Source organism: Schistocerca gregaria, chromosome 1 (genome assembly GCF_023897955.1).
Source record: "Schistocerca gregaria isolate iqSchGreg1 chromosome 1, iqSchGreg1.2, whole genome shotgun sequence".
NCBI classification, from domain to species: domain Eukaryota; kingdom Metazoa; phylum Arthropoda; class Insecta; order Orthoptera; family Acrididae; genus Schistocerca; species Schistocerca gregaria.
In genome coordinates, this window is record NC_064920.1 from 618,650,151 (window position 1) to 618,665,800 (window position 15,650).

The 15,650-nt window shown below is 37.3% G+C and overlaps 2 protein-coding genes across 2 annotated transcripts in view; one reads left to right on the forward strand and one right to left on the reverse strand.

The window, feature by feature from the left end:
* LOC126359149 (ubiquitin domain-containing protein 1) overlaps positions 1 to 11,361 on the reverse strand; it is a 59,674-nt gene extending 48,313 nt beyond the window's left edge. The window contains exons 1-3 of the mRNA XM_050007607.1: positions 10,574 to 11,361; positions 10,143 to 10,379; positions 2,659 to 2,781 (exon numbers count right to left, since the gene is read on the reverse strand). Of these exons, the coding sequence (XP_049863564.1) occupies positions 2,659 to 2,781; positions 10,143 to 10,379; positions 10,574 to 10,655 (442 nt within the window). The 5' untranslated portion in view covers positions 10,656 to 11,361. The remainder of the gene's footprint in view (positions 1 to 2,658; positions 2,782 to 10,142; positions 10,380 to 10,573) is intronic.
* The window catches only part of LOC126359133 (MMS19 nucleotide excision repair protein homolog), a 224,822-nt gene continuing 219,985 nt past the window's right edge, over positions 10,814 to 15,650 (forward strand). The window contains exons 1-2 of the mRNA XM_050007606.1: positions 10,814 to 11,115; positions 11,223 to 11,461. Of these exons, the coding sequence (XP_049863563.1) occupies positions 11,037 to 11,115; positions 11,223 to 11,461 (318 nt within the window). The 5' untranslated portion in view covers positions 10,814 to 11,036. The remainder of the gene's footprint in view (positions 11,116 to 11,222; positions 11,462 to 15,650) is intronic.

Consider the following 15,650-nt stretch of genomic DNA (forward strand, 5'->3'; position numbering starts at 1 on the left):
CCACACAGCCAGGTTGGTTGTAGGCCCTCAACTGGCTTTCTCTTAACCAACACACAACCATCGTTGGCACCGAGGCAAAACCACCTTTCATTAGCAAACACAAAAGACCTTCACCCTATCCTACAATGTGCTCTTGGTTGAAACCACTGAAGTTGCAAATGGCAGTGGTTTGGGGTCAGTGGAGAGAGCATTTGGCTCGCAGCTGTCCTTGAAGTAACTGATTATTGTTTATTGTATCGTTGATGTGCCAATTTCTGCTCAAATTACTGCTGCAGATGCAGTATAATGCACTAGAGCTGTACACTGAACACTATCGTCTTTCCTCTTGCTAGAGTCAGTAGCCATCTGGAGCCTGGTCGCCTTGCATTCTCATGATCACTGCTGCCAGTAATCAGCAACAATGGCTGAATTTATGCCAAGTCTTTCCGCCAAATCACAGAAGGTACATTTAATTTCTCGTTGCCCTGTTACAAGATCTCGTTCTAACACAGTGAGGTGTTGACAATGGTGTCTTTGTCACCTTAAAGACATTATTGAGTAGTATCAATTCAATATGTCCAATCTCCAAAGTAACTAACAGTGATGACTGTTAAAGGCTATATTTGAAGCAAGCCTGATTTGTATCCTCGCAGTGTTGCTACTAGTGCCACTCTTATGTGAACTGTGTAAAATTTGAATAGACATCATCTTTCAGGTATAAAAACATGCCTATCAGCTTTTGTTTATGTCACGCAGATCTTTCTTGGTGTTGCGATTTTATTTCCCATCATCAGTGTATCTGCAAAAGAATGGAAAAAATACCAGGTGCCAACATTGGGGAAGATCACTTTGGGTTCCAGCAAAACATAAGAACATGCAAAGCAATACTGACCATTTGACTGATCTTAGAAGATAGGTTAAAGAGCAGCAAATCTATGTTTATAGCATTTGCTGGTTAGAGAAAGCTTTTAACAATTTTGACAGGGAACCATAATCTGAATTTCTGAAGGTAGTAGCATACAGTACAGGGAGCAAAAGATTATTCTCAACTTGTACAGAAACCAGACAGTGCAATAAAGGGATGATGTGCATGGAAGGCAAGCAGTAATAGAGAAGTAAGTGAGGCAGGGTTGCAGTCTATCCTAAATATTATTCAATCTATACATTGTGAAAGCACTAAAAGAAATCATGGAGAAACTTTGAAAGGAAATTGAATTTCAGGGAGATGAAATAAAAGTTTTGAGTTTCACGGATGACAATGTAATTCCATCAGAGATAGCAAAGGGCTTGCAAACAAGTAGAATGGGATGGAGAATATGTCAAAAAGACTCTGAAAGATGAACAACAAAAGTAAAACAAGAGTAATGGAATGTAGTGAAATTATAGTGTGTGATGCACATGTTACCCAGGCTACATCTGTCCAATATTTAAGAATGAGAGTACTTGACGACTTCTAACCCACTTTTTATATAATTTCAAGCCTTTTTGAAACTTCCCCCCCCCCCCCCCCCCCACACACACACACAGATAGTAAGTGGAGCAACAGCTTACTATGTTTTCACTGTTCATGCAATAAAACTTCAGCATCAAGCATCACATATGGGATTTTAAATTTATTACTTCTTTATTAGTAACTCTATTCACAACATAGTTTGCAGGCACTTTACACATTTACCATTGAAAGCAATGCTAGATATTATTATTTTATGACAGACATTTCAGAAGATACAACAACATATACATCAAAATGCATGAAAAACAAAGCTTTTGCTTCTTCGGCCATAAAGGCTTTACAACCTAATGTTGAATTTTTAAACCATTTATTTTAAAAAATCAGGGGTCAGCAGCTTCACTGACGATACTAAAGGCAGTTCAAGAGTTTTGTTAACTACAGTAATTCACGGCGGCCAGAGAAGAGAGAATTTAAAATGCACACTGGGAATAGCAAGGAAAGTATTCCAGGAAAAAAACAATTTTTTTTAACATCGAATATCAATTTAAGTGTTAGGAAGTATCTACTGAATGTATTTGGAGAGTAGTCTTCTACAAAAGAGTGAAGTGTGGGCAATTAGCTGTCCAGGATGAAGAGAACTTTTGAAATTCGGTGCTGTAGAAGAATGCTGAAGATACAGAGGGTTGTTCAAATAACTAATGAGATGGTACTGGACTGGAACTGGGGAGGAAAAAAAAATTATGGTACAATTTGGCTAAAAGAAGGGATCAGTTAATAGGACACATCCAGAGGCATCAAGGGCAAGTCGGCTGGTGGGATGTAAAAACTGTAGAGAAAGATCAAGGTTTCAGCATAGTAAGCAGGTTCAAATGGATGTACATTGAATTAGTTATGCAGTGATGAAGAGATTAGCACAAGATAGACAAGCAGGAAGTGTTGCATGAAACAAGTCTATGGGTGAAGTCCAACACATGGCTGACAAAGCTTCCAGGATTTAGATATTTGAAGCCGAATTTGTCTTGTAAATTGATACACGTGTACAATGTTATGTACTGCAACAAGCACCAACCAAAAATGTTTATTGATCGACACAGTTGCGACAAGCAATGTCTCACAGTTGCTCTTCTGACAGTGTGATGTTCATAAAATGTTGCTGCAGCACATTCAGGACGCACACTGTCACTAGTACACAAAATACTTCACAGGCTATATAAAAGAAATTTTACCTGAGCATTCTGCTGGGGAATCTCTACCATTATCTTCTTTCACAATGTTGATGGGATACGACAAACAATACACAGGCACTTGGTAACGAGTGCCAAGCTCATCATAGCATTCAGTCAAGAAACCTGCAAATACAAACTCATTTCAATGATCTGTGAATAAGATCTGTCCATATCAAAATTTATTCCACAGTTGTGACTGGAAATGAAATCACAGGTACAAGCAATGTGCAACCATGAACCATGCCAGTATGCATCTTTTATGTATCTGATTATTTTATAGCAATATGTATTTTACATCTTTAACAGGTTTGCATGCTGCAGTATTATAACAAGAAGGGAAATCTAAAGACAGCATAAATCTCCACATCATGCACACACTACATAATTTTTATACACATTTTAAGTCCACACTGGTAAGTATTAAGGGGAGAGACCAGTGTAAAATTTTTTTAGTCTAATTTTTTATGGGCTTAAAATGTTCCTTAGAGAGTTTAATTTTAAGATACAATCAGATAATGTGTGAAATAAATCTTAAAATATGTTAAAACTGATTTATTGTACAACTGCCTGGCACATCACAGAACTCTAACGAACTGATGTAATATTATAACAGTTAACAATGGAATAGTGGTCCTGTTACTTCCAGACAGTATCCAAGATGGCATTAATATCAACTAAAATACTATTCTGAACAAGAATCTTTTTATAACATCGTAAACAATCTGAAAGGACGTACTAGTCTGATGCAGGCATAACTTGTCATTTTGTATGTTTTTCATGCATAGTAAAACAAGAGTGCTTGAAAATGACAAACAAATGAATTTATAAGGACAGAAAAGGTTTGAAAAGTAGAACTAATCATGCACAAAAATCTGTATCTATACCACTACTACACTGTCCGGTCACATTAATGTGGCCACCTGTCAAAAGCCTGAATAACTACCTCATGCAGTAAAGACCACATCGGGGCCCACAGAAAGTGAGTCAATGCAGTTCTAGAATGTAACAGGGAAAGGGGGGGGGGGGTTGATCTGGCAGCCAAAGACAGTGGTCAAGTGTGTGAGAGCTGCATTTGCATGAACGTGTGTACGTGTGTGTGTGTGTGTGTGTGTGTGTGTGTGTGTGTGTGTGTGTGTGTGTGATGTTGTCTGTTTCAGAAAAAAGGCTTCCCAGCTGAAAGCTTGTGTGTTTAGTAGTCTTTTCGTTGTGCCTGTCTGCGACTCGGGGACATCTCTGCTATACGGTGAGTAGTGACCTATCCTTTTCATAACATTGTCATTATTCCGGCTTGGTCTTTCCATAACTGAATATTTATTTTGTGTCACTGTTGTTGTTTAATGAAATGAGAAATAAGTATGTGTTCACCTTGAAAAAGACAGATTTCTTAAGGATGACCAATAAATTGCCGAGTCAAATTTTCCTTTCTGTGAAAATAATCACAATTACGACGACAAACCACATCCTTAGTAAAGGAATCTATATTGACCACTGATTTATCCACAGAACGTTTTTTCCCCAAGGATTTTTAAACTGATATTTTTAAGCTACCTTTTATTTCTCTTCTAACACTCCTTTGTCAATCTTCACAGCAGTGTTCTAGCTTATGTTCAGATCTGCAGCATTTCTATTGATTACATTGTTATAGAGGAGAGAGTAGGCCCCCCACTACAGTTTTTAGTCCAAAGTAGGCACATAATGCCTAAGCCATTTCTTTCAAATGACCTCTTACTGCAATACCCTGGCAAAGAGAATGGTGGGGAACTTTTCCACTCATAACTTTCAATGAACTTCTTTCTGGCAATATAAGTACCACACAACAAATAAAAAGTAGCTCTTGGAACTGTAAACACTATAAACAACATCACAGGGTGCAAGATTCACGCAGGCCAGCAAGATGCGTTAAACACAGTGCAGGCAGGGTGAAGGGGGTGGCAATTTTGGGCGTTTGCAGCATCAGCTGGCATAGTCCATAACAATTCAGGCAGGCTAGGAAAAAATCTTACCTTCATAGCTTCGGTCATTATTGAATTTAGCATATGTTAAAATGAAGGACTAAGTAAGGACCATGTATTTTTTTGTTTTCTCCAAAGCGAAATTCTGCTCCGAGATATAGCCCTCCAAAGGTGGCACTGCGTATACCATTTTGAAGATGCAAATTTGGGAATTTTTTAAAAATGTTTTATCTCTGGAACAGTTCTAGATATTTTGTTGTTTTTTTATTTGAAAGATAATTGCTTTATGATTACAAGGAAATCCTAAATTTGGAATCATCTGTCAAAGTTCTTTTACTATAGCATTCTGAACTTTTTATAATTTATGGATTTTTTTCCCTCAAAAATGTCAATCCATAAAATTTTGATTTTTTTCAATGTTGATCCGTACTATATAGTTCCACTTTTAGTTTGAACAGGTTTTATAAACAATTGAAATTTTTGCCATACATAAAACCTGTTTTATTACCACATTATCAAATAACAGACTTATAAAAATCGAAACCTAGCCTTATTTAACAGAATTTTAGTTTTGAAAAATGAGTAAGAGACTCATTTTTCAAGCATTTTAAATGGTTCCAAAACAGATGAGAAAGGTCCAAAAACTTAAAGGCTTCAATTTATAAAACTTCCGTGCACTCTGTTTTGTAATGAAATTAGCCATTTGACATAGAGTGATGCCTTCCTGCTGAACCAATAGGAACTGTAGCCCTTACAACCTTCAAAACACTGTGAACAGGAAATAAGAACTGATGGTGGTGTTCTTGTCCTTCAACTGGAAACCTATGTCCAGCAGCTGGTACATGTGGTAGCATGAAGTTCACTACAATTTCCATTTAACTCATAACTGACATCTATAATCTCTGCAATCCACCAGTCACAGTCATACACACACGCCACAAACATTCCCTTTATCAAGTTTTGAATCTGAGTATTATCCTGCTGTTTCTGAGGTGTTGGTCAAAAAAGAGAAATTTCTTCTTTCTTGCTCTTTAAAGTGTGTGCAATATGAGGTCACCAATCACTTCGAGTCCAAAAGTGCATCTTCTGAATTCCTTTCACAGGAGTAGTTTGTTTGGACCATTCATCTTTTTTCTGCTCACGGGAATTTTCGATTTTCTCTTTGGACAAAAGAATGAGGGCTGTGGATGTGTAAGATTCCACGACTCTCATAAAAACTTCAGCATTCTGAACCACAACTGTATTTGGTCTGGAAAGATTATGTTTTGTAGCATGATGTTTCAGCAGGCACCCACACCATCAGAAGGCCCCTTCCTGTGACCAGTAGCACTGTATACCCAGTTAGTTGGCACACATGACTTAATTTAAATAGCTGGTAACGATTTTTAAATGGCTAGCAGCATCAGAAATAATGATCATCATCTATGCCCCCTGTTTGCAGTTGAAGAATTTTGCACACTGCTAGAAAAGCATGTGCCGAGTCATGTCGTCGTGATCTCCCTTCTCTCTTTGCTCCGTTTCTTTCACTGATCATTCCTTTTCTTCCTTCCTTCTTCATAATGCAGTTATATCTCAGTGTTTTCAATGCAGAAATGTAGTGAGAAGGGGTCACATGTGTGTGGTGGTTCACGATATCATAATACTGTGAGGGAGCATCACTAGTGCCTCTGGTTTGAGAAGTCTGACAACTGAAGTATGAACATTTTTCAAAAGAAAAACAGGTATGTGCTCTCTTTTCTTTCAAAACTATAAATAGTAGCGTAGCTATCTATTGCTCTACAAAACTGAATGAACGCGACACCTTTGATAAAGTTTTAACCTCAAAAGAAGTTTATTGATACCAATTAGCTGAAATAAATAATAATAAAAAAAACTCGTTCAATCTAGAAGTCACTCACAGAGTAATTAGTTTCTAATGTGTGTGTAGTGGTCATTAATACGTAAAAGACCGTTTCAATAATTCTACCGCTGTCCGTTTATGAGTTGCTAAGCAACGTATCAACAAGCTGACTATGCAATGATTAATATTTGTCGAACCTCAACAGTAAATTGCTTATCACTTGCTTTAAGCATCAAGATGATTACTATGCCGCTCATATAAGTCTTTGATAGTCATTATCAAGCTAATGTCCATAAATTGCAGTTAATGTTACTGAATCCTACACACGACGATAACACCCGACATCCAGACGCATTTCTTGAACTCCGCACCAATATTTGAGAATTCATGCACGATTTGTTTGCACCAAAATCGGGCTGTGGTTCCCCAGAATAATTTTTCAATCAACTGCGAACCCTAAGTAAATTAACAATTCTATGCTCATTCATGAAAGTTACAGGAGATCCGCACTCGACGACTACTTGATTGCGCACTCAAGCAACACTGAAGTTTTTTCCCCTTGCAAAGAGAAAACATATCATTCATAATGCAACAACGTTATTTGCTAAGTCAAAACATATTTATATCTATCTCATTAAAACTCATTACTTATTAAATGTTGTACATAATTACATTCTTTACTCTGCAAATAATTAATAAAATTTAGAAATGAATGACTTGTATACAAAAAAAAAATCTCCAGTTGATATGACGTAAGGGTCACTACTGGCTTCACCTCCCCCACTCTCACGTGACGCAAAGTAGATCAGACTATGTAGGACATACTCATGTAATGTTATATCGTGTGTCATCACTTATAACTGCAACACTTGTGGTCTTGTATTGAAAATATGTCACTCCTGCAAAAATTGAAACCTGGTCATTACTCCAACAATACCCTCATACTTCTTGTGGGAGGATTACAGACCAGTTCTCAGCAAAATCACAGTGAAGCACTAAACATAGTTCTACAGCCTGTACACACCCTTTCACTTCTGCAATGTTGTGTTGCAATTTCTTCAGATGCTGCATGCTACTGCTTTCACTGACGAATTTACCAAGTTCATCAATGAAACTGTCAAAGTCAACAGTCTTTTTCAGTTAGTTTATTTTCCTCCCATGTAATTTCTGCACAGTTATCTGCTACGTCTTCCAGGCCAAATGTCTGTAAAGACAGTCCTCCCTTTCTAGGGCAGTTAACACATCCTTGAAACAAACAAGTCTCTCACTTTACGTAACAGACTACTAATGACTTCACATACCCAACTAAGGTGTCATATGTCACGTGCTCCAGTAAGTTCTTCAAAGTCACCACACACAGTTCCAATATGTGAAGTTGTATAGTTGCTCTTATAAATTGCAAAAGTTTCTTTAATACTGCAAGTTGTGTATCTCTTCAATTTCACAACTTACTGACCGTCAACTGTTACAGTTATAGTGTGTTTTGTTGGCACTCTGGCAAGAACAGTATCATTTATCTTCCAGCTAAAATGACTGCACTATTTGAACTTGAGCTGCCTCTACAAGATGACCATAATAGGGATCTGGTCTTCCAAAGGCTCATTTTACAGACCTCACATTTCTTGGTTTGTCTAGCATGTAATTTGATCCTGATGGAACGTGGCTCTGAACAATTCCTGGCAAGAGGTGCAAGAGTGCTTTGTTTCGTTTTCTTCTGAAGATGGAATCTCTACTTTTAATTCTTCCTCTACTATTACAAAATCTACATTATCTGCACCGTGGGGAGGCTTCACCTTGTTCACATACTATCACTGTTGTTATTCTGTCAAAACATTTAGGACACAAAAAGTCATCACTGGGAAGATCTTCACTTTGTAATACAGTCTTCAAATGAGAGCACTTATTCCCTTTGTCATACATATCACTCTTTTACCGATATGCAAATAGTCAACACACTTCACTCTCCTGTGGATCCAGACAGAAGACATTTCAAACAGTCCTTTTCACAAAACACACTACAACTGTGTCAACTGGTAAATTCCTCACGAAAACACAGATCTCACTGAAGGGCCTCAGATTTCTTAGATGCTTCTTCAGTAAACAAATTAGCACTGAACAACTACAATACAGAAACCTGCAATGAACAAACAAGACGAAGAAACACAAGAAACTACAACAAAGTAAGAAATATCTGCAACAATGAAAGTGAAAAGAAATAAATGCAACAAAGACAATAGAAATAAACATTGTAACAAAGAAATTAGTAATAAATGTATTCAGTGAAGACATACATTACCCTTTGAAAGTTAAAAAAAATGATTCTTTAAAATAAATCCTGTCAACCTTAAATGTGGAAACTCTCCTTTCGTGCTACAGGATATTAATCAAGAGAAAAAAATCTAACTTTTCTGGATTGGCATTTTTGGGAAAAAAATTCTGTAAATTATAAAAAAATTCAAAAGGTGACAGTAAAAGAACTTTTGTCAGATATGTCCGAACCGAGATACCATTGTAATCATAAAGCAATTTGCTTTTAAATAAAAAACTAACAAAATATCTAGAACTGTTTCGAAATTTACATCTTCCAAAGGGTGTTTGTAGTGTCATCTATGAAGGCCTGTATTTTGAAGCAGGAATTTTTTTTTTGGAGAAAACAAAAAAAAAATTGTGTTTCTTACTTACATCTGAATTTTGACGTATGCTAAATTCAATAACATTAGAGACTATGTAGGTAAGCCTTCTGCCTGATGTGATACAAATTATGCCAACAATACAGATATTTTCTTTCTTTTTTAGTATTTGCATGTGTTCTGTTCTGTATCTGATCTGTTGGCACATTCCACATGACATTTATCATGGAATATGATCAATGGAACAAGCAACCGGACCGTAAATCATAAGGCAAGCACACAATTATGAACACAATACTGGACTGTATGAAATGCTCATTTATATTATGTTATTTCCATTTCCTAGTTGAATTCTTTGTGATCTCTAAGGATTAGTTTTTTTGTGGTACTGTTGACAAATTTCTGAATTTTCCCATACCATTACTTTTTTCTCTTTGCTGACAACACATGATTTTTCATTCATTTCCCTGTAGATTAGGAAAGTTTGCTTATTTTACCATTTAAGGCAAAAGGGCTTTAAAAGTTGTTCATTAAAAAGTGAAGATTCCCACTAGGGGTAATGCAATACTGCAGATACTGTTCTGGGTACTAATATATTATAATTTCATTAAACAGAGTTCTACATATCTCCAAAAACCTGCACCGTATAACATACAATTGGGTCACGACAATCTTATAGCTAAGCGCTATACGCCTATAATACTCTGACTTAACATATTTCCCTGTGGCGACTGGTTAACATTTAATAAACTCATCACTAAATGAAGTATGGATGACTAAAAAGTTATTGTATTACTTCTGAGGTTTTATCACCAAGTTTCATAGGTGAGCTTAACTGTGTGTGTTGGGGTAGGTGGGACGATACAACTGTATACAAACTGACAAGAATTTGATGCTTTGGTTAATTTTTTTTTTTTTACTATACAATATAGGAATTTCGTGGAATCAAACTTTGCAATTGACATAATTGGACTAATGTTGTACTTGACTGTAGTTCATCTAATGATACAGATCAATCTCACCCAGCATATATTTACAACATAATAAATAAAATTGTATTACCATTAGGAACTGATATGTTCGCCCCATCTAGGATGGCTTGCGCAAGTTCATAATCTGATGATTCTGCTGCTACCGCTGCAGCTCGTAAGGCATCCCAAATCTCCTTCCGGCCGTCAAAAGCTGGTGCTGTGTCCCAGAACTCATCCCTTTTGCTTCGCAATTGTCCCTCTGTCAATGGCACATCAGACTTCCACCGAATTGTCTCATGACACAGGGGATGGTTCTTACGGGTGTTTCCTTCAGACAGAATCGAAACAATGCCATTACAATATTGTACAATAATGTCCTATTGACCACTTGTAATTACAATCTACTGTTAATATTTCTAATAGCCGTGATACAGAATTACAGGCTGGGAGGGCTCCGTTTGCATTATTTACAAAATCTGTAAATTACACTCTATTCGCTAAGGTAACGGAGATAAGGTTTACCTGAATTTGGCCTCGTTATATTGCCTGAAATATCTTCTGTGGCGTCATCTCTATTCCTCCTAATTCCTATACATCCTCCCATTCTGAATGCCCATTAACTAAAGGCATTTCAAATATATTTTTCAGCATTTCGCATGCTTCGCGAACCATTTTCTGACCGTACCCATTTCTTTGACAAAGCGACATTTGCGCATCACTGTTTTAATTCACGGTTTGTGATGTAGAGGACTCTGTTGTATGTTGTTTTCGTCAGTGTCTTTGATTTGAATATTTACATTTAGGCAGAAGTTGTGTCTTCGATTAAAAGTGATAAATAAGATTCTTATGATACAAAAATGTGTTTATTTTCTGTATTCTTGTTATGAACTGATACGGATTTACTGTTAGTGTTCGCTGTTGTTGCTTTCTTACGAAAGCTGAAGTAAATTGCTAGACAGCGCTTTTAAGTTTCACACGTGTTGTGATGGATGTCAGCGGAAAACTGTCGGCAATATTGAGCGATGACGGCAATTTGGGAAAAGCGTGTCGTGAACTTGCAGCAGGTGATAATGAATGTTGAAATGACCGACTAGAGCAACAAAGTTTCTTTCGAATGTACTTCACTAGCTAGTCAATGATTAGTTTTTGATACTCTATATGTGTATTGCAGACATAAAAAAACATCATAGTCGCCTGCTGGAAGTGGTTGAAGGACTTCATGATCCACTGACCGATACAAGACCCAATATAAGAGAGAGAGGTGTCCGAATTCTTGTGGACGTTCTTCGTCTGCTGCCAGGTGACTTTTTGACGGAGAATGAACTCTCTTTCCTTCTTAGATTCTTCACAGACAGACTGAAAGATCACCATTCTGTTGTACCTACGGCTCTACGAGGAATTTTCACCGTTGTAAGTTAATATTTTTTCTCTATAGTGTCACACGAGAGTCTTAAATAGTTCCTCAGTAAATGTTTCTATGTGATAGTGCACCCTTCCCGGCTGAAGAATCTTGATCCTATGACAGACAGACATTTAGGTGCTGTTTTCTAAGCCTTCTTGCACTGAAGGAAATCAGAATAGCAAGCTCTCCCTCTTTTTTCACCTTACTCAGCATTACGTTTTAGAGGCAAATTATGATTCATTATGCGTGGCTATTTTCCATAGTTCACGTCTCTGAGTACTAAAAGCACAAAGCAATCCAAATAGAGCTTTTTAAATTGCTTATCATTTTTACCTCTAAATTCCATATTAATCTGTTGCTTATTTACACCCTTAATAGTGTTAACAAATGCAGTTTTGGCAGACCTATGTAGGTATCAGAGGTAAAACAATTGTTAATGATTTGGGATTTCACAGAATGATTATTCATAAAATTTTACTGAATGGCAGAGGCGGCATAGTGTGCTGATGTTGGCAACGACCAGCCATGAAGTAAATAATTAATACTGTTCCTGCTCTTTGGTTGACAGGTTCTGATATGTACCCTTGTCCACTCAGTAAATTAATTATCCTTGTAAATCTAATATTTCATAACAAAACATTTGTTTTAAAATGAAGTCCATAATTCTCAGCATTCAGTGTTTGTTGCCAATATCAGCACACTCTGGCTTGGCATCTGTAAGTAACATTTAACCATGTGAATAAGTCATAGGCACTCTCCATTAAAACTTTTTGCAATACCAGGTTGTTTCTTCCATCTGATATGTAAGGGCCAAAATGGATCCCTGTTGAAGATCGGTTTCAAGTCATCATTTCATGGAGAATAGAACCTGACAAAACTGCGTGTCAGATTAGTATCCATGACTTAATAAAGACGTCTTGTGATGTCATACATGCACAAAGAGAACAGAAAACTGATAGTATTGTATCAGCATATACATTAGTTTTTGGAATGTAGGTTCTGATGACAGACCAATCTCTAGTGTAGCCAGAGGCCCAGGTTAGGCGTAAAGATGACAGTTTATTTGGCAGTATCAAAGACTTACTTCAATTAATCCCACATTTCTGCATCTACTTCTATACTGTTCCATCCACTGTGAAAGCAAGACAAAGGGTATTTCCCTTTGTACTTGCTTATTAGGGTTTCTTCCTATTTCAGTCACAGATGGAGTGCAGAAAGATTTTATTCATAATGCAGCTGACTTTGTTATGTGAGATGCGAAAGGTGCTTCAAATTCAAGAGAACATGAAGCAATTAAAAATTTTACATTTTTACAGAGATGGTACATAACTTCATGATGTTGTCTGCGTAAGACAAATATATGCATTCATATTTGAGTCTGCCATGAATTTTTAATATGAGGAAGGTATGGTAGACACCAGCTCTAAAGCGATCTCTCTCTCTCTCTCTCTCTCTCTCTCTCTCTCTCTCTCTCTCTCTCTCTCTCTCTGACTCTTGTGTGTTAATTGGACCCTTGATAAGTATGCTTATATCAACCACCATTAGTTTTCAGAAACAGCTTTTGGGAAAAAAAAGAAAATATGAAGGGTAACAATGATGTTGTTGTTGTCTTCAGTCCTGAGACTGGTTTGATGCAGCTCTCCATGTTACCCTATCCTGTGCAAGCTTCTTCATCTCCCAGTACCTACTGCAACCTACATCCTTCTGAATCTGCTTAGTGTATTCATCTCTAGGGTAACAATATTAAGACCATATATTAAACCTCAAGTGGCCCGTTTTGTCACCCCTGCTCCGCCTTTCCTCTCTTCCACCCTTGCACCCCTTTCTATAAAATGATTTGTTATTGCATAGTAAGTACCATTAATACCATGTTATTTTAGTTTTAGTGAACGCATTATTGTGGCCAAGATAGATACGAAGCCCACACCTACTACAGTAGTACAAGTTTATATGCCAACTAGCTCTGCAGATGATGAAGAAATTGAAGAAATATATGATGAAATAAAAGAAATTGTTCACATAGCGAAGGGAGACGAAAATTTAATAGTAATGGGTGACTGGAATTCGGCAGTAGGAAAAGGGAGAGAAGGAAACATAGTAGGTGAATATGGATTGGGGCTAAGAAATGAAAGAGGAAGCCGCCTAGTAGAATTTTGCACAGAGCACAAATTAATCATAGCTAACACTTGGTTTAAGAATCATGAAAGAAGGTTGTATACGTGGAAGAACCCTGGAGATACTAAAAGGTATCAAATAGATTATATAATTGTAAGACAGAGATTTAGGAACCAGGTTTTAAGTTGTAAGACATTTCCAGGGGCAGATGTGGACTCGGATCACAATCTATTGGTTATGACCTGTAGATTAAAACTGAAGAAACTGCAAAAATGTGGGAAATTAAGGAGATGGGACCTGGATAAACTGAAAGAACCAGAGGTTGTACAGAGTTTCAGGGAGAGCATAAGGGGTCAATTGACAGGAATAGGGGAAAGAAATACCGTAGAAGAAGAATGGGTAGCTCTGAGGGATGAAGTAGTGAAGGCAGCAGAGGATAAAGTAGGTAAAAAGACGAGGGCTGCTAGAAATCCTTGGGTAACAGAAGAAATATTGAATTTAATTGATGAAAGGAGAAAATATAAAAATGCAGTAAATGAAGCAGGCAAAAAGGAATACAGACGTCTCAAAAATGAGATCGACAGGAAGTGCAAAATGGCTAAACAGGGATGGCTAGAGGACAAATGTAAGGATGTAGAAGCTTATCTCACTAGGGGTAAGATAGATACTGCCTACAGGAAAATTAAAGAGACCTTTGGAGAGAAGAGAACCACGTGTATGAATATCAAGAGCTCAGATGGCAACCCAGTTCTAAGCAAAGAAGGGAAGGCAGAAAGGTGGAAGGAGTATATAGAAGGTTTATACAAGGGTGATGTACTTGAGGACAATATTATGGAAATGGAAGAGGATGTAGATGAAGACGAAATGGGAGATACGATACTGCGTGAAGAGTTTGACAGAGCACTGAAAGACCTGAGTCGAAACAAGGCCCCCGGAGTGGACAACATTCCATTAGAACTACTGACGGCCTTGGGAGAGCCAGTCATGACAAAACTCTACCAGCTGGTGAGCAAGATGTATGAGACAGGCGAAATACAGTCAGACTTCAAGAAGAATATAATAATTCCAATCCCAAAGAAAGCAGGTGCTGACAGATGTGAGAATTACCGAACTATCAGTTTAATAAGTCACAGCTGCAAAATACTAACGCGAATTCTTTGCAGACGAATGGAAAAACTGGTAGATGCGGACCTCGGGGAGGATCAGTTTGGATTCCGTCGAAATGTTGGAACACGTGAGGCAATACTGACCTTACGACTTATCTTAGAAGAAAGATTAAGGAAAGGCAAACCTACGTTTCTAGCATTTGTAGACTTAGAGAAAGCTTTTGACAATGTTGACTGGAATACTCTTTTTCAAATTCTAAAGGTGGCAGGGGTAAAATACAGGGAGCGAAAGGCTATTTACAATTTGTACAGAAACCAGATGGCAGTCATAAAAGTCGAGGGGCATGAAAGGGAAGCAGTGGTTGGGAAAGGAGTGAGACAGGTTTGTAGCCTCTCCCCGATGTTATTCAATCTGTATATTGAGCAAGCAGTAAAGGAAACAAAAGAAAAATTTGGAGTAGGTATTAAAATTCATGGAGACGAAGTAAAAACTTTGAGGTTCGCCGATGACATTGTAATTCTGTCAGAGACGGCAAAGGACTTGGAAGAGCAGTTGAACGGAATGGACAGTGTCTTGAAAGGAGGATATAAGATGAACATTAACAAAAGCAAAACGAGGATAATGGAATGTAGTCAAATTAAATCGGGTGATGCTGAGGGAATTAGATTAGGAAATGAGACACTTAAATTAGTAAAGGAGTTTTGCTATTTAGGAAGTAAAATAACTGATGATGGTCGAAGTAGAGAGGATATATAATGTAGACTAGCAATGGCAAGGAAAGCGTTTCTGAAGAAGAGAAATTTGTTAACATCGAATATAGATTTATGTATCAGGAAGTCGTTTCTGAAAGTATTTGTTTGGAGTGTAGCCATGTATGGAAGTGAAACATGGACAATAACTAGTTTGGACAAGAAGAGAATAGAAGCTTTCGAAATGTGGTGCTACAGAAGAATACTGAAGATAAGGTGGATAGAT